The sequence below is a fragment of the Procambarus clarkii genome, chromosome 88 (assembly GCF_040958095.1).
Source record: "Procambarus clarkii isolate CNS0578487 chromosome 88, FALCON_Pclarkii_2.0, whole genome shotgun sequence".
In the NCBI taxonomy this organism is placed as follows: Eukaryota; Metazoa; Arthropoda; class Malacostraca; order Decapoda; family Cambaridae; genus Procambarus; species Procambarus clarkii.
The window spans coordinates 20,266,953-20,286,915 of NC_091237.1; the positions used below are offsets into that span (position 1 = coordinate 20,266,953).

General features: G+C 33.9%; 1 protein-coding gene across 42 annotated transcripts in view; it reads left to right on the forward strand.

The window, feature by feature from the left end:
- Positions 1-19,963, forward strand: part of LOC123745770 (zinc finger and BTB domain-containing protein 7A) — a 215,414-nt gene that overhangs the window by 64,991 nt on the left and 130,460 nt on the right. For 2 of the 42 annotated variants that reach the window (XM_069317689.1, XM_045726737.2), the window contains exon 6: positions 3,655-6,587. The exons of 35 other annotated variants lie outside the window; for them this stretch is intronic. In XM_069317689.1, coding sequence (XP_069173790.1) covers positions 3,655-3,957 — 303 coding nt within the window. In that variant the 3' untranslated portion in view covers positions 3,958-6,587. Of the gene's footprint in view, positions 1-667; positions 996-3,654; positions 6,588-9,493; positions 9,863-12,398; positions 13,004-17,388; positions 18,141-19,963 lie in introns of those variants that run through there. 5 more of the 42 variants (XM_069317683.1, XM_045726734.2, XM_045726730.2 and 2 more) reach the window with 4 other exon arrangements.

The window sequence follows — 19,963 nt, forward strand, 5'->3', positions numbered from 1 at the left end:
AAAATTCACTAAAGTAAACAGAGTGGTAGATGGTTGGAACAAGTTAAGTGACAAGATGGTGGGGGCCAAAACCGTTTTAGTAATTTCAAAGCATTATATGACAGAGTGCTCGGGAGACGGACACCACGAGCGTAGCTCTCATCCTGTAACTACACTTAAGTACAGTAATTACACTTAAGTAATTACAACATCTGCACATCAACAGACACCAATTATACCGTTTAATTTTTTCTCCCATCCCTGTTTGGCCATTAGTTTTAAAATTTAATACTTTATAAAGAGAAGATGGTCGGGGAGGAATTTTTGTGGAATACTGTGTTCATGATAGCTTCTGTGTTGAGATTTGCCTGGCATAGGATACTGAGGAGTCTTTCTCAGTTAATTGCGAACAGTAATTTTTTTTTTTACTTGAATTCATGGGTTCTGTTGCTGTAATGTTTGGGCTGTGATGAAGTGAGTATAGTATTCTGTACTGTACTTTGATAATAGGAATACTATATCTCTTTCGTTATTTAATTTTGTCTATGGCACATACTTTAGTTGTCATCAGGTAAAAGTTGATAGATAGTTTGTAAATAGAATGGGGCTGAGCATTGCTTCACTGTATCTTATAAGAATTACCTGTTAACTCAGTGATAAGATTAATAAAGATAGGCATTTTTGACAGGTGAGACTGAACATACATGGTTCGAAGATTAGTGGGAGAGAAGCTGTCGTCAAGGTGCACCAGTGCCCCTACTGCCCATATTCCTCTGTTAAGAAAGCTGTCATGACAAAACACATACGTATCCATACTGGAGAGAAACCATTTACATGCTCTCATTGCCCGTATCGCTCGTCTACAAAATATGCAATGATCAATCATATTCGTATCCATACGGGAGAAAAGCCATATTCATGCTCTGTTTGCCCTTATCGTGCTGCTCAGAGGTCTACATTGTTGACTCATATGTTAACACACAGGATGTGACTCCAGAAATACATATGAAATTCCTCACATTTTTCTTATCATTGGGACAATTTAAAAACAAATATTTTCTGGGAGGGGGGGGACTCCCTAGGGGCTCCCTGAAACTACCATACTGATATAATGCCAAACTACAAGGTGCTATCAGTCCTGGAGTTCTTATTTGGTCTACCAGGACAAGCCAGAACCTGGCCCCCTGCAGGGAGTAGTGGCACACATGAAACATCTTATGTAAGTTTATTCATGTCTGCCACCATTGAGGAAAGGCTACTAGAAAATCAGTGAAACAAAACAGACCACTGCTTGGTTAGAAAGGAGACGGCAGCCTTAAATAGCCAAAAGAACACCCCGAACAATGTAAACAAATAATAAAAATGTTTGGGAAACTTGCGCGAGCCCCAAGTGTCCATCTCATATTGGGGGAGGAGGGAGGCAGACAGCATCAGCTGGCTGCTCCACCACCAGTTCTTATGCTGATGTATACTGTGCACATTAATTGTACTTTACTGTGCCTGGTCACCCTCTCAGTTTGCTGTCTCCTGTTTTCAGCTAAGTGGTGTCTTGGTTTTTGTAGTTTTTCTGTGCACAGTTTTGCAGTGTGAGCCAGGAGCTTGGTGTACTGGGAGCTGCATGTGCTCAGGGTTACCTTCCATTTGTGTTTACTCAGTGATGCTCTTACACTGTTTGTGTTCTCTTTCTTGGAGTATTCAGGATATCACTCCCTTAGGGAGTCTCCTCGCTTGTGGTGACTTCAGGTAAGCCAGTTGTCTTGGACTGTCTGTCTTTCCTCAGGTCAGGTTTTTTTTTTATTGGTAGGTGGGGTGCACGGGTTTGCTTGACCTTGCCAGCACACTAAGGTATTGCTTCCAGCTTTACATACCTAGTTGAGTCTAGGATTCTTTCTTGTTTACTTTCTTGTTTTCTTCGTTCGCCGCAGTCTGGTGCCTTGAGAGTTTGCGATCCTTGTTTTCATTTTTCGATCCTTTCAGGGGCTTTTATTTTCATTTGTGCAGTGTTCTACATGGGGGTTTTATTCGTACCATTCTTGCCTCTTATTAGGTTATATCTTTAGTCTGGGTGTGAATCATCCCCTGTGGTGTCTCATGCTCTTTCTGCTGGCATCGGGTTTCAAGGGTGCCTATGCTACTATATTGAGAGTTTGGATTCCTCTGGGCTCTGTGATCCAGCTTCATTTGAACTGTTCCCCTATGGTTCATTGTCCCACCAGGGGTGGGGTGGGAGTGGGGTTTCTTTCTCTCTCTTCGGTCGCTGGCTCCTTGGAGCTGGTCTCCTCAGTTCGTCTGCTGGGTTCTCGGAGGTTGTCTCTCCATGCCATTCATATTCCAGGAGTATCCAATGTCCAAGCTGATGGTGTGTCCCAGTTTGTACCCCATCTGAATCCATGGAATTTAACATCGACTCCGCGTCTTTCCTGTATCTTTGCTGGACATTGGAGATGCCAAAGAGGTCCTGGACATGGACCTCTTTGCATCTCCATGGTCTTGGAGTCTTCCTCTATACTGTATGTTGCACCATTCTGGTGGCTCCCCTGACACCCTCCCTCCCCCATGGCATTGGTTGGGTTTCCATCATCTTAAGAATTGGTGGTGGAGCGACTGTCTGACCTGGTTTGCCTCCCTTCTTATCCCCAAATGAGATGGGGAGGTGGGGCAAACTAGCTCAAGCTAGTCAATCATTTGTTCACATTGATGGGGAAGTTTTTTTTGGCTGTGGTGTCATTTCTAAACCAAGCAGTGGTCTGTTTTGTTTAATGTCTTCCACCACCACCATGGCAGACATGAATAAATTTACATGAAAATTTTCATACGTGCCACTACTCCTTTCGCTTCTGAGGGGGGCTAGGTTCTTGCTCATGGTCTCTGATAAGCCAAAGAACTCCACAACTGATGGCACCTTGTAATTTGGCACTATATCAGTATAGTAGCTTCAGGGAGCCACCGGGGCTCACCCAGAAAGTGGTGTTTCATTACATTCAACGTTGTTTATTTTTATAGATTAACGTTTTGTGTTCCCCTTTTTCATTATAATATTTTTTATCAAATAGAATACGATTTGTTTTTATTAGTTTTACTGTACTGTATTGTACAATGAAAACAACTGATGTATATGTTATAAGCTTTCATTTAACACTTTAAATCGTTGGAATTTTTTTTATTGGGTTATTGAATTGGCATAGTGCAAATAGAAGTTCATAGTAGATAGTTGTCCTATGCTTTGCTTTTATTCTTCTACAAGACCTACACGGCAGGTTAAGAGGTTGTACATCTTGACGAAATTGCACCGGCCAAAACTGCAGGAGCTCACAAACCAGTCTGTTATGATTGTATTAAAGCAATGACATCAGAAGTAACTAATCACATACTATAGGTAGTTTGTTTTGACTACCAAGGGAGATGGTGATTTGTAATTCTAATGTACCATGACAAATATGTCACCATTCAAACATTGTAAGTGAATAATAATTGATAGAACTTTTGACAATTTTTTTATTTTTACTAGTAATATTTTATTAATTCACATGAGCGCTAAAGAAAACTTTTTAAAGGGAGTTTCCTAAGAGCACTTTCAGCATACAGTATCACTTTAGAAAAATTTACATGCTTTTTTAAAAGAACAATGAGAACAATATTTTGAAATGACAATAATTAAGATAGGCTTTCCGACAGGTGGGACTGAACAAAGAAGGTTCGAGGTATAGCGGGAGAGAAGCAGTCGGCATGATGCACCAGTGTCCCTACTGTTCATATACCACAGTTAGGAAACATGGCATGACAAAGCATATTCGCACACACACAGGAGAAAAGCCATATACCTGCCCTCATTGTCCATACCGATCTTCTACAAAATATACCATGAAAAACCATATTCGTATACACACGGGAGAAAAGCCATTTTCTTGCCCTTCGTGTTCTTATCGTGCTGCTCAGAGGTCTGCTTTGTTGAGCCATATGCTTACACACAAAACATGAGTTACTAGATTTTTATGCAAATAAAGCATAAGTTTCACATTATATATACTTTTAAGCAGAATAAAAACAGTACTAGTAATATTAGTGGCTGTTATATTTTATTGTAAATTCCCCTATTTCAAATTCAAAAGTGTTTTGAATTATAATGTAAATAATTTAAAGCACTTTGATGCACACTATAATTTTTTTGTTTAATGTTTATAAATATTTTATAGAGGTTTTATAAAGAATACAAACAAGGAACCAATTCTTTGTTAAGAATTGGAATTAGGCCTAACCTAGATTAGCATTTATGCAAGTAAAATAATTGTTATGTAGACTCATTGATTCCTTGAACATAATAGTATTTGTTTAGTTCTTTGACTTAATAGTGGTAGAATATTATATATTTATAAATACTTTAGAATAGATTCCTGATTCTATGCTGGGATATATTCCTAGAGACCTCTCACTAATCTGAACAGTTTTTTTTTTTTTTATAAATCTTAGGGGCAAATTGGATGTAATCCAGAACTGCGATGTAAATTTGATTTGTTTCAATTACAGTATGAGCACACTTAAACTTAATTAATTTGTTTGTATACAAGTGTTAATTTTTGTACTGTATGTACAGATTGACATGCTTAGAAAGTGACATGGAACACCTCATCATGAACCCTTTCATTGCACAAAGGTTACATGGGATATTATGTGTATGCATACAGAAAAAATAGTATTCAGAACAAGGTTTTTTGTCTTTATTATTGTATTGTTAAGAAACCATCTCCTGAGCATCTGAAAATGTCCCAAAAAATTATGTCACTTGTCAAGAGGGCTAGTGTTTACCGGAAGCTTCAAATATTGATTGGGAATACTGTGTAGCTGTGCGAGTTTCAAATGTTGCAAAGTTCCTAAATCATAATATGATGTGATGCACAGCACCTGCCACACATCATATGCTGTTATGGGAAGTGTAAGGGTTAATCCAACATTTAATGTGTCAAAAATAGCAATTTAATTAAATTTGTTGCTTTTTCCAGTCTGTAAAGTAAAATTCAGACCTGCTTTTTGTGTATGAAAATAACTGAATAAATTATACTGTATATGGAAAAGTATTTGTGAGTTGCTGGAGTGTCTATTTATAAAGAAATTACAGTATGTATCTAAAAGCATACTCGGTTATGTCAGTGAAGCCATGAATTTGTGTGTATTTATTGTCTTTATATACCTGAGGTATGTTATATATGCAGTTTTGCCTGTCATAAGTATTTGTGAACATCTTCAACAGTTTTGTGCAAACTGGCCAATTAAGTCGTCATCTATCAAACGTTTTGAGCATGTTTTGTACAGTGTATATGTATCAGTTACGTAATGCTGTCTTGGTGCTAAACTTGACCAAGTTCTAATGATATTTAGTTATTGACAGTTATTCAGTTACATTCATTTAGTAAATTTTTTTGTTGAGTGTGTTTATAACATTACCATGTTTATAACATGTTCAAACAATGAACTAATGTAAATCTGTTTAATGTATTAATACAGTAGTGTATTAATTATTAGTGTATAAATTATTCATGTTTAGACTTTCAGTTTAAGGTAAAGTCATTTGTAATTTAAAATTGTTATAATTTGTACATTTTGTACCATTTTGAATGTACCATTCACAAGACTTTGACAAATGACATGTGATTCTAACATACAATAAAAGGACATAATGTAAGAATGGGGGAGGGGGATAACTTTCATTTAAATGTTATGGATATTTTGTATTAAGCATCACATACGTAATAAAAATGGCATTTCAAATACAATTCAAGTGAATTACACACAACTATTTTAAACTAAGGGATTCAAACAAAGCAAACACATGAAATGAGACACATAAAAAGCAGGTTATATTTATCATAGGTTTATGTACAGATCTCTGAGCTAAACACCTAACAAGAGTGAGGTTTGTACTTCACCATGCAGTCCAAAACACACCACGTCCTTTGACCAGAGGCAGCTCTCCTCTTAAGTGGCATTGGGTTTAGAGAGGCTACCCAAAAGCATGGTAATGTTACTCTTAACATAACATAAATGCTTCGCTAACATAAACAATCTCTCCCGTACAGAAATCGATGTACAAACCATGGCAGATGAAACATGAAAATTATTATTGAAATTAATAAAAATGGAATAGATTTACATTTAATGAAATGTAAAAACATTGAAACTAATACAATAAATATAAAGTACCAGTCATTACATACCTCCTCAAATCACACTTTGTCTTCAATTTAGCAAAATTTTCATATAATGGTAGACTGGCATGTAATGTCTTGACTTTTATTTTTATTAATTTCAAGGTCAATTTTCACTTCTTCAATTGCCATTATGTATGAGAGAGAATGTTTATATTAGTGTAGAGCAGCTTTCCTGTACTTTTGTGTAGCCTGGTTCAACCCACCGTCCTTTGCTACTCTGAGGAGACCTGTAGGTATAGGCATGTGTGGCAACGCTATGAGGTGCCCACCTCATTGTTGTAAGCAATTCCCCTCTTAATGTTTCTCTCCTCACCATGGAAATCTGTGTAATCATAAGTGATAACTGATTCCATGTTAGTATTATGTCCTCCATGTATTTTAAATATATATAATGCCTGCATATAATTGGTTTGTTTGAATCCCTCAATTGGAAACAGTTGTGTGTACTCCTGTTGTGTTCCCATTAAGAGACCATAATTTAAATGTTGGATATTCCCCACCCCCCCTTACAATAAGAATAAAGTATCCCCACCCCCTTACAATAAGAATAAAGTATCCCCACCCCCATACAATAAGAATAAAGTATCCCCACCCCCTTACAATAAGAATAAAGTATCCCCACCCCCTTACAATAAGAATAAAGTAAATTACAAAAGGCCTGTTGCCCCATGCAAAGCAGCCTTTATTTATGCCCAGCCAAACTTACTCATATATATGTCTAACCTGTGCTTGAAACAAAAATGTAGTGATCCCATCTATGTCTCATTTCTTTCTCGTAATCTGTTCCATTATTCAACGACCCTATTTCCAAATCAGTATTTACCCTAGATATTTTCTGGATCTAATCTTATGCTAGTTGTACTTATTTATATGGGATCTATTTTGTGTTGATATATTTATCCCCTTTGTTATATGTGTTCACCCATCCGTATATACTCTAATCATGTCCCCCTTTATTTACTCTGCCTTTCTAGAGAATATAAATAAACCTCTCATAAAATCTCTCTTCATAAGGACATTTTTTTATTTTTTGGATTAGCCTCGATAAGTTTCCATACATCTAAGTTTAATTTTATTAAAGTAAATTTTGACGAGTACTGTACATTTTAGTACATGTGGTTGTACGCTCAGCTTTTGTAATGTCATTGTAGATGATAGAGACTGAATTTGTACCTGCTTTGATAACAAAATGCTGTACACGGCGGAAGCTTCCATTCATATGTGGGGTGATAGCACCTGCTTTGATACCTGCTCGATGGGGTTCTGGGAGTTCTTCTACTCCCCAAGCCGGGCTCGAGACCAAGCTTGACTTGTGAGAGTTTAGTCCACCAGGCTGTTGCTTGGAGCGGCCCGCAGGCCCACATACCCACCACAGCCCGGTTGGTCCAGCACTTTTACAATATTATTGGTCCACAATATTAATGAAGATTATAGAGTTGTAATAGTGTCACCTGTACCGGTGTTCACCTGACAACTACCGTGTTTAGCTGGATGCTATTCTTCCTTCTTTGCCATTAGGAGGCAAAGTGATTCAAACTGGAAGAGTAAGTCATGTTGGTTTTCCAAGATGACTCAGCAAAGTGGAAGTTGTGGCCTTTTGATTCTGTAGAATTTAAAATTGATTTTGTTTTGGGATAATTTTGTAACACTACATTAACTTTGTCCAGTTATGTTAGTTGTCTATTGGTTCAAACATTATTGTTACAAAGCATATGGAGGAAATCATATCTGATCTGTTAACACTTACCTATAGTCACAATACTACTAATAATTACATACCCCCCCCCTCTGACACTATAACTATTTTATCCCTTATGAATACCAAGATTACAATACCTTTACTTACCATCTGCGACTATACCTCTAGAGTGAGTGACCAAATAGTGAGCATTGTGAGTTCTAAGACGGGGGTTACCATAGGCTCTTCCAATCTTATTCTAATGTTCATAGTGACTTAATGCTGCAATCCTGTTTCCTAGTTCTGCATCTGCTTTGGTATAAATGTTTTTGTGTCTTTATCATATATTTCACAAAACTTGACATACATCTCATTTACTTCCTTGCCTAACAGCAAGTCTTACCATTCAAATTCCTTAAAGAAAATTTTGAAGTTCCCTATAATGTCCTCTCCTGAAATCAGGTTTTTCAACTACTTCAACCTCCTTATTTTCTTCCAGATTATAACGTATTGCATAAATGAATTGCATACTTTATTCCCTAAAAGACATGGTCACTTTTACCCAACGGAGGAAGGTACTGAATGTCAAATATCTCTTCCTCTTTCCTTGTGAATATAAAATCCAGCATGGAGGGAACATCCCGTTTCCTCATCCTCGTAGCATGTTTAATGTGTTGATACATGAATGTTTCCAGGATGAGGTTTACGAATCTACAGGTCCTAAACTCCTCTATTCTAGCTAATATGGATTTCAAGTTCAAGTTGCCGACTACCAGCAGTGGTGATCTATCTTATCCGCTCTTGCTATAATCTCTCGTTATTGTTACAAGATCCTCTCGTTTATTATCCAGCCTTTGTCCATGTGTTGCTTGGCAGTGGACTATATGCATGAATGCTTATAAGTTTATCATCCTGATTTGCAGATCTCCTGTGCTATTATGTTAACTTCTAGTGGATTGGCAATCATTATTTTGTTTACCATTAGGTATTCTTTCACCAGCACGGCATCGTCACCGCCTTTCCTAATTTTTCTGTCCTTTCTCTAAACTGAGCCCCTTGGGAATGTGACGTTATTTAAAATATCATGTTCAAGTTTCATCAAGTTTTGTGTGTACAGTATAAGGGGTGGGGGGTTAGTTACATAATATCACTGGAATAATTATAATTGGTTTAAATTGTAAAAGAAAATGCAATAATTTTAAATGTAAAATGCATTTTAAAACACAATTGGAAAATGCAAATGTAAAAAGAAAACACGTTTGAAAAACTGAATACAGTTTAGTATAAATACGGCATTGACATTTTTGTTAGTACTATTTAGCTTTTTTTTTTGTAAATTATTTCCTGAATAATTAAGATTATACTGTATTTAAATGTTATTTTAAGTTTCATTATCATCAACACTTCCATCTGAATGGAAGATGTTGCATAATCTTATATTGGATTCTCTGGCTTTTATTCATTTCATAACAGAAGATACAATTAGGCATTCTGCTGGAATTGATTTTGCCTCCATTTCAAGTAAAAATAAATCTAAAAGGAAGATATAAGTTTAGTGAATTATTTGTTCTACCTTAAAGAGGCAGTTTTGATTGTACGTGATTACAATAATTAAGCTAGGCGTTTTCGACAGGTGGGACCGAACAGTGATGGTTTGAGGAACAACAGAAGAGATACCGTTATCACACCGCACCAGTGTCCCTACTGTCCCTATTCCTCTTATAGAAAAGACTACATGACAAGGCATATTCGTACTCACACTGGAGAAAAGCCATTTACCTGTCCACACTGTCCTTACCGCTCAGCTACAAAAGAAACCATGACTAATCATATTCGCATTCACACTGGAGAGAAACCGTATTCTTGTTCACTTTGTCCGTACCGGGCTGCACAAAGATCAAGTTTAATGAGCCATATGCTTACACATAAACAGTGACTTAAAAATGTTATTCCTATCATATGCATACATTTCCTTTACGTTATAGTTAATAAAAATGTTTTTTTAAACAATTTTGAGTACATAAATTATTTTTTAAATGACTATTGTAAGTGATATAGTGATTTAAGAAAATTTTCTTAATACATACTCTCTAAATTTGGTTATTGAGTAGGTTCAAATTCTAAGTTGCAAGAAATATTTTATAAAGGCAATTTCAATGTAATGAATTTTAATATATAATTCTAAACTATGAGTAAACAAAATTATTTAATCAGAAGATGGGTTCATTAATAGTACAGTGTAGACAAATATTTTTTCTGGTGTTTAGCTTAGAAATTATGTACTGTATTAGTTATGTGAGCATTTCCCTTTTAATTTTTTATCAGTTTTTCTAGATTAGTAAAAACTTCCATGAATGTATGTTATTGGACTGAAGGCTGAATATAATAATTGGCAAGCATTAGAATATCATTGCCGAACAACTCGTGTATGGTAATGCAGTACATTATATTTATTTATTTATTGATTTATTTATTTTATATATGCAGTAACTTTTACACAGCCACTAATACGCATAGCGTTTAGGGCAGAGACATGTAGTACTCATAAGGAGAGACTTAAGAACTGCAACTTTATTGGAAAACTTTAAATACTGTATGTAAAGTTTTTAAAAATATAAGTCAAGTGATAAGAGCGAGGGAGCTTATTAAGACATTCAAATACTGTACTTCATTAATTCTCATTTTGGACATTATTGTGTCTAACACTGCTGTCGAGTTAGTGCAGTTTAATTTAGTTACTGTACTACTAATATCATATGTTGATCTTTGTGAGTTGTGTAGTGTACTGTCTGTAACTTACTATATAGTGGTTATAGTTTTCTTTGATTATGAAACAGCAGTATAATTTCCAGGGAATATAATTATTTTGTGGATAATGTGTAATAGACTTGTAGGTTTATTACAGTACCACTGGTTTAATGCATAGCCAAGTATGTATTAAGAAAATTTGTTGCTTTTGACAATATCTATTTTTTTTTTAATTTAATGCAAAGTCCAGTATAATAACTGAATCAACATTTAACCCTTAAAGTGTGGTTATCATCATATGTTGATCTTCAGGGGTAATGCAGTTATCATCACGTAATTATAGTTATTGCCACCCAGTTTTAAATTTGGTTGTAATACATCTGTATGGATGTAATGGATCTAAATAAGACCCATGAAAATATCCTGCTATCATTTTAAATAACTTAGTATGTAATGAGGCTATCTTGTACCACAAGCTTGGCAATTGATGAGGGTATATTGTAATACATGCAAAGCAGTCGATGAGGTTATTATGTTCCATGTGCAAGGTGATTGATGAGGTTATCTTGTACCACAAGCAAGTTGATCGATAAAGTTTATTCATGAGCCAACATTTCCACTCATTCCACGCTTTCCTACCCCACTATAAATCGCATCCCGACACTCATATGCACTAAATATTTTAAAATATATTTCGTAGGATTCAAGAATATAATATATATTTTTTGTTGCACATTTGATAATATGTACATTAGTTGGTCAAGGTACATACCGTTGGATCTGACAGGTTGACAGGACAGCACAGGACAGTTGATTGTGTGAACCTCAAGTAGCCCAATAGGCTTCTGAGTACTGACACCTGTACACGTGAATGTGTTGGCATACAGTTTGTGATTACAGTATCTAGAAATCTAATAGATGCAGCTGTAAAAAATTATAGATTATATAATACTTACTAAAACTCGTTAGTTGTTTTAAGCTCTTGAATTTCATGTTCACGAGTATGATACTTAGATTTTTTTTTATATACTGTATGGTATGTATGTATCTATGTGTTTATGTATGTATTAGTGATTAGATTACTTGGCTCACTTTTTTGTCATGAATCCTTTTTTTTCGTAGAAGATGAATAGTACTTTTCACTGTAGTCATTGGACATATGTAATTTGTTACCGAGATCATAGTTTTACATATAAAATTATACATTTGTCCAAGATCAGTTGTTTAGAAATAGAAATAAAATATATATATATATATATATATATATATATATATATATATATATATATATATATATATATATATATATATATATATATAATATCTTTTCCATTTCTCTGTGGACTTTCCGCATAAAAATGATCAGTGTTTCGTGATCGTATATTGCACATACAGTATACTGTGTGTGTATATATATATATATATATATATATATATATATATATATATATATATATATATATATATATATATATATATATACATATATTATATATATATAATATGTATTTGTTACTGTTATACTGTATTTGGTATTAGGTTTATTTACTTTTATGTTTATCTCCTATCATTGAGCTAGAAAAAGTCCACATAAATATTGGATAGTTTTGTTTGCAATTCAAATCCTCATAATGAAATGAATTTGATATTCAAATATTCTTGAAATTAGAAGTAATCCTGGAGTTATTTTTTAATACTAAAACAATAGGGGACAGAGTATTTTGTTTAGGTCTTTTGTAAAAAGATTTTTAATGAGTGACAGCAGTAATTAAGATAGGCATTTCTGACAGGTGGAATCGAACAGTGACGGTTTGAAGAGTAGCGGAAGGAATGCAGTCTACAAAGTGCATCAGTGCCCCTACTGTGTTTACTCAACATTTAGGAAAGCCTGTATGACAGAGCATATTCGTACTCATACGGGAGAGAAACCATTCATTTGTCCACATTGTTCATATCGTGCTAGAACAAAAACCACTTTGAATAACCATATTCGTACTCATACAGGAGAGAAACCTTACCCTTGCCCAATGTGCTCATACCGGGCCTCACAGCGATCAACTTTATTTGCCCATCTTTTGACACACAAGAGATAATTGACAAATACATTCATCAACTAATTGAAAACTTATTTATCTGATAATTAATCTTTGTAATATCTTTGTCCCTTGTGCTGTTAGTTATTGTAAGGCTAATGTACTTCCTTGTGGAGTAACATAATGGTTATTATTGCCTGCTATAGAAATACAGTTATTGTACTTAATTTTTAAATAAGAAACTATATAATTGTACAAATAAATTCTGCTAACATATTACAGTATATGTTTAAGAATGATATTGCATGCTTATTTTTGTATTTTGAAAACTTGGTTATATGGTGAATAAAGAGAGAATTTATTATGAGAGGTATATATTTTTAATTCACTGCCTCTCTATTTACATTAGTAGTACATTCGCACATCCTGTAACTACACTTTGGTAATTACAAAGGTACCAAAAACGAATTAGTGAATAGAGCAATACTGTACTAATGAAATTTGGACAACAAGCCACAGAACCTATAAATTATGTGAGAAGATATTTAAGATCTTGGACAAAGCCTTTTAAATTCATGAATGGAGAAATTGATGACCTAAAGAGCATGCAAAGATCTTTTACTGCTAGAATCCACTCAATAACACATCTAAATTATTGGGACCACTTAAAAATTTTAAATATGTATTCTCTAGATTGCAGGCAGGAGAGATACGTAATAATTTTCACTTTGAAAACTCTAGAAGGACTGCTCCCAAATCTGTACACAGAAATAACACCACATAAGATCAGAAGGCATGTGTAAAATAACCCAATGGTAAAACAGAGATGCAACAGAAATGCTGAAAGAGAACTCGATCAACATCAAGGGCCCAAGACTTTTCATTCAACACTCCCTAAACACCCACAGGGCATAACTGACCGACCTTTCACAGTGTTCAAAAGAGATCTCGATAAACTCATTCAAAGATATACGTGATCATCCAGGCTGTGACTCATGTGTCAGGCTGCATCAAACAGTCTGGTTAACCAGACCACCATCCAGGAGGCTTGGAAAGAGACCAGGCTGCAGGAACCTTGATCCTTGTAGTCGACAGGTATGGATCTCACCATACTGACGAAACTGTTTATGTCATTCATGAGACCAAAGTTAACACTTTAGTGCGGGTGGCACTCCCTGGAAAAAAAAGCGGGTTGTGCGCGCGGCGTTCTGTGCGCTCAAGCGTGAACACAAAAAAGTTTATCATCTTTTCACGCTCCTAACATCAATTCTCGAGCTACGTTTTTCATTTTGGTATCAATGCGTTGGCAATAAAATTCTCTACAGGATCATATGCATAAAATGTCACCCAAGCATTTGCTATCCCACCACGAAGTAAATAAACACGAAGATGACTCGCCGTGACACCCAAACAGGAAGTAAATGTTCATACTCTTTCGTTTGTTGCCAGCCTCACAGTCATCCTACAGCGCTTATTTTGATATCACTGAACTCGCAATAAAATTCCCCACCCAGACATATGCCTATCAATGTCTAATTATGTTCCGCACGAGTGTGGGAACTGGGCGAAGCATTAGCCGTGATTTCAGCAGCGACGACACTGTTGTGATGCAGCGCTTTGAAAGTTTATACTTATTTCACTGTCATGACATTATTTCTCGAGCTACGTATTTCATTTTTATAGGAATGTGTTCACAATAGAAAGTTCTATAAGAACATGGGTAGAATTGGCCAACAGAGCGTCAAATAAATTTGCGGCGAATAAAATCTTACGCGAATCTTACGCGTGTTTGTACCCGTGAGCGTAAAAAGTTTTTACTTTGCTCATGTTTTTTCAAGTTTATACTTGATTCACTCCGTTTTTTTTTGTTTGTATAGTGTTCGGAATAAAATTCTCTACACAGACATATGCATATAAATGTAGAATCATGATCGCGGCCAACACAAGAGTGTGTGGAGTGGGCAATTACCCTCGTTGTGACACCAATTCACCTTAGTCTCTCCTCTAAGTTACAATACATTGCCGTTTTCTCAAATAGGCACAGTGCCTATTAGAGAAAACAAAAATTTAATGGCAAACATATTCATACAAACCCCAAGTCGATCGAGTAGTAAATACCCAATATAAAACATGGTCCGTAAATTTACGTTGTGATCCGACAAGCGGTTAGGGAAACCGCCCGTAAGTCCAAGTCGAAAATCCAGGAAAGTGTTAAAATGTTGTATGGATTTCATATCTCAAGAAGCACATCAATGAACTTGAAATAATGCCAAGACACATTAATAAATGGCTTCTGGGTCATAAAATCAAGAGCTGCAAGTTGAGGCTGAAGGCATTAACCATTTCAATGCAACTATCATTAATCCTCTAACTGCAAAGGCTAAAACAATGCATTATGTGTCAGGTAAATCAAACACTACCCTTATTTCCATAAAATAAGTTACTGTATTTTGTGGCACAAAATTTGTCTCACTGTGGCTAGCTTTCACAATGAAAACAAACACTCAATGATCTTCACTAGTGCTGTGATCAGTACACATTAAATATTGGTATTTTCATCATATTTAGCAGCTTGAAGCAAATTACCTTCAATTGTGACAACATGAAAAAAAATTCCACCACAACCACCGATGAAGCTATAGTACTATCTTGTCATGAACACCAACATATGGCCACCACTGGCATGATTAAATTAACAACAAGATCACTTTCACCACATTTTTCAAGAATTCAATTCAATTTCTTTCTTTATTATGTACCCCATACCCATCCCGTGGGCGGTGGTGTAAAGGATTACAGAGGCACATAATCGGCTCAGGAACTGAACCCTCTAGTTCGTTTAGCTAAGCAAATAACAATCTTTTGACGCTAATTACAAAATTATTAATGCTATATACTGTATATACATGTACACATATACATTCATGTACATATATATACGTATACATATATACAAACACATACATATTTAATCACCCACACAAATACACACATTAATAATCTTTTGTGTCACAAGTGATTCATCAAGAGGCTCACAACAGTTATTATACAAAGCACTTTACATCTGTGATGAGTCACACAGTTACTAGTCTTGCTGCACACCCACCCATATATTGTTGCACGAAATATGAATATGCTGCAATTGGTCCTTTGAGGTTCTTAGAATTTTGCATGGCATCACTGGTAACTAGCTTGGTCGTACCTCACTTTCAGTCATTGGAAGGCGATGTTCCGGACATGTTGCACATCAGTTTACTTACAGTCAGGAAGGAAACTAAGGCACTTTTTTTTTCCAAGTATGGGAAACGATTGACAGCATGAGTACTGTTAATCCTTCTAGAATTGGTGGGACTTTTGAATAATCCAGTATGAGGCAGGAAATGATGGGTGTGGGGTAATTTTTCTATTGACTCATGGCAACACAATAGCTGTTACACATTAGTTTACACAGTGTGTGGAATAGCTTTATTGACACATAAGTGACAACAAGTTTTTGAGTTTTTTTAATTGTCCTGCAATGTAATATATGCAGTACACTTCTATTAAAAGTAAATATGTTCCTGGCACAGTTCAAAAGAAATGTCTTGCAGCCCACTCCTTTGCTACTCCTCTGTCTTGTAATGTCCAAAAATATATTCAAACTTGGGGGTCAATCACCAGATTGTTATTTGGCAATAATCGTGTCTTATAGGACAAGATAACTTCGTCGATAGTAAACAATTATACATTATACAAATTTTGTGTGGGTCTAAGTTAACAATTACATTCATATAAGTTAATTATAACCATACATTATTTACATAATTTGTATAAAACCATGCGATGACAATTAAAATTAGCATTTGGTGGTAACCCTACATTCCGGGGAATCGACTCATGTCAGTTGTTGAACTTTAAAGCTAAAAGGCTGAAGAGTGTTTATGCACTGTACAGTAGTTTCCTTTTAAATTAGGTCAGTGCTTATACAGCCACGTCCCTACAGGCTGCTTGATTTGCGACTTAGGTAAGCAATCTGGAAAGATACATTTCATTTGAAATGATGAACAATTATCAATAAATACTAGCTTCAGCCCATACAAGAATTTAATAGATCAAGGTGTTAATGGTACATTGGGCAATTCACTTTTAATGAACATAATTAAAACAGATATCACCAAGACAACAATAGATTATACTGTATATATATATATATATATATATATATATATATATATATATATATATATAATATATATATATATATTTAATTATTCTTTCAACAGTTGACTTCATAGATAAAGATTACAATGGCTGTACGATATATGAAGTTGCCATCATTTATATATTTCTTGATATTTTATGAGGTACAGTATCGCGTACTGTCACCAAATAAATTGTATACAAGGTAAAGTATTCAATTTAGATTTATTGAAGAGTTTATTCCTAAATAACATAATTTATGCGAGACAATTTTATAACTACAGTATTGTAATTTTGTGATAACAGTACTTAAATACTAGTCATGTAGAGCATGACCTCAATGGCCTTAATTTTGTTGCTTTTGTTTGTAAACAACTTTGTACAACCTGCAAATGTTTTTAATTAGAGGTTTAATAAATAAAAAAATTAAAGAAAATAAAAAAATTATTTAAATTTAATTTAGGTTCAACTTTTAACAGAATATAGTGACTTAATTGTTGTTTTTATAGTTTTGTGAAAAGCTTTTATTGTGAGTGATACCAATAACTAAGCTAGGAATTTCTAACAGGTGGAATCGAACAGTGACGGTTTGAGGAGTAGCAGGAGGCATGCAGTCATCAAGATGCATCAGTGCCCCTACTGTATTTACTCAACATATAGGAAAGCCTGTTTAACGAAACACATACGCACTCATACTGGAGAGAAACCATTTATATGTCCTCATTGTTCTTATTGTGCTAGTACAAAGAATACTTTAGTAAACCACATTCGTATTCATACAGGAGAGAAACCTTACTCCTGCTCAGTGTGCCCATATCGGGCTTCCCAAAGATCTACTTTATTAACACATCTTTTAACACACAAAAAGTTTGTACATTAGCTTTTTATTCAAAAGTAAGCAAATTTTTTCCTTAAAATTTGTTATCGGTACAGTATTTATTTTTGAATGCCAGTGAATTTTTGTTCTATTTAAGCAAAATTGATTTGGAATATACTTTTTTATTTTACAATCAGTTATAGATTCGGTTATTAGTTATGCAGTAGGTCAGAATCAGAAAGGATAACTTTGTAAAAAAAAAAAGGTTCAGTTTAAATCATTAATCAAATTTTTTCCCGTGGCTTTCTGTTGACCATGAAGTTTGTTTGGAACTGAGTAAAAGGAGTAAAAGTCCAGTGAAAAAGTAAAGAAGGTATCAGTTTTATTTAATAAAAAGTAAGCTATGTGAAACACAAGCATTCTTTAAGACCCAACAAACTTGCTCACTACTGCCATATTTTCTATACAATATTTGTAGTTTTTAATTGGAATTTTCTTTGATGGACCCATTTTAGTTTGTTATTTAACAATAATTTGAATTGGTAGGTTAATATAATTATTACTTACTTCAAAAAATAAAAAAAATTATATATATATATATATATATATATATATATATATATATATATATATATATATATATATATATATATATATATATATATATATATATATAAATATATATATATATATATTTATATATATATATATATATATATATATATATATATATATATATATATATATATTTATATATATATATATATATATATATATATATATATATATATATATATATATATATATATATATATATATATATATATATTATATATATATATATATATATATATATATATATATATATATATATATATATAATATAATTTACAGTTTATAATAACTATTTTAAGATGGTCTTTACAAAATCTGGATATTCTCCCAAGACTGAATTTCAAAATGTTTTACTGTAAAAAATATATCAAGTTAGAAGACCTTGGTTGTCAAAACATCAGTAGTTTCAAAGCGTCATGTGACAAAGACTACTGGGAAGATGGGGACACTACAAGTATAGATCTCATCCTGTTACTACACATAGGTAATTACATTTAGATCATTATCATTTAGTTTAAAAAAATATATTGTTTAACTAAATTTTCAAATACTTTTAAAAGTGCTGTTGTTAATTTTATTTGTAGACATGTGCTAAATGTTATTAAAATACTAATAATAATTGTCAAAGAAAAAGTTATATTTGAATTTGCAATATATGCCACTACAAATTTATTATCATTGACAACTTTATGGCTTGCTTTCATGGTTTCATCAAAGATTATTGCAATAATTTAATGATTATTTGCTTAAATGTGGCATTTATGATATGTGTATTTAGGGCACTATATTATAAAATTTGTATTAAAATTGTGGCAGGAAAGTGTTTGGATATTTTGTAAAAAAAAAAAAAACCAAAGAGGATCTTGTTGGTTTCATGTACAGTACAGGACCTTACCTTGCGATTACCTTGCAATGATTTAGTGGCTTAGTGTCCCCGTGGCCCAGTCTTCAAAGAGGCCTCGTAGTACAGGACAGTAGTAGTACAGAAACAGTTTATAAATGGTAAATTCCACTGACAATTGCTTGGATGAAAGTAGCTTTTGTATTTGGTAAATTTATATTTCTGTATTGCAATATAATATTGGAGTCCAGTTTTCTTAAAATAAATATGTATAAAGTTTTATAATTGGAATGAACATTGTTATTTAATACTTTCCATACAAATTTAGAACTTGTATAAGCTTTGATATATGCAGAATTTATTACGTTGGTTATGGTTATAACAATAAATTTTATTTTGAAAAGTAGTATTCTTGATAGTTAGTATGTATGACATACTAACTTGGTAAACTCTGTGTAAGTACTGCACCAGAGAAAAGATAAGAATCTTCGTTTAGTGAAGATTGATAACCATTTTATATTTCCCAGTATATGTATATACTGTACATTCTACATTTTACTCCACATATCATTGAGTTAAAACCTAGAGTATAATGGGTTTGAAACTGGAGTTTTATGAGTGTTTCTGTCCAGTATTTGCAACCACTGGCTTAAGGGAATGGGAATGGCAGGGCCACAAGTTTTGTGTGATTCTACAGTTCCAATTCGTTACATCAGTTCATGTTGCCAAGGACACTGTTGACTTGAATCACATTTTTAATCGAGATTTTGATTCTTATTTTGAATCTACTTGAATAAATGATAAATGACGTAAAGATATCTAATGGGCGGAAAAGATTTAAGACACGAGGGTGTGGAAACAGGTGGGAAG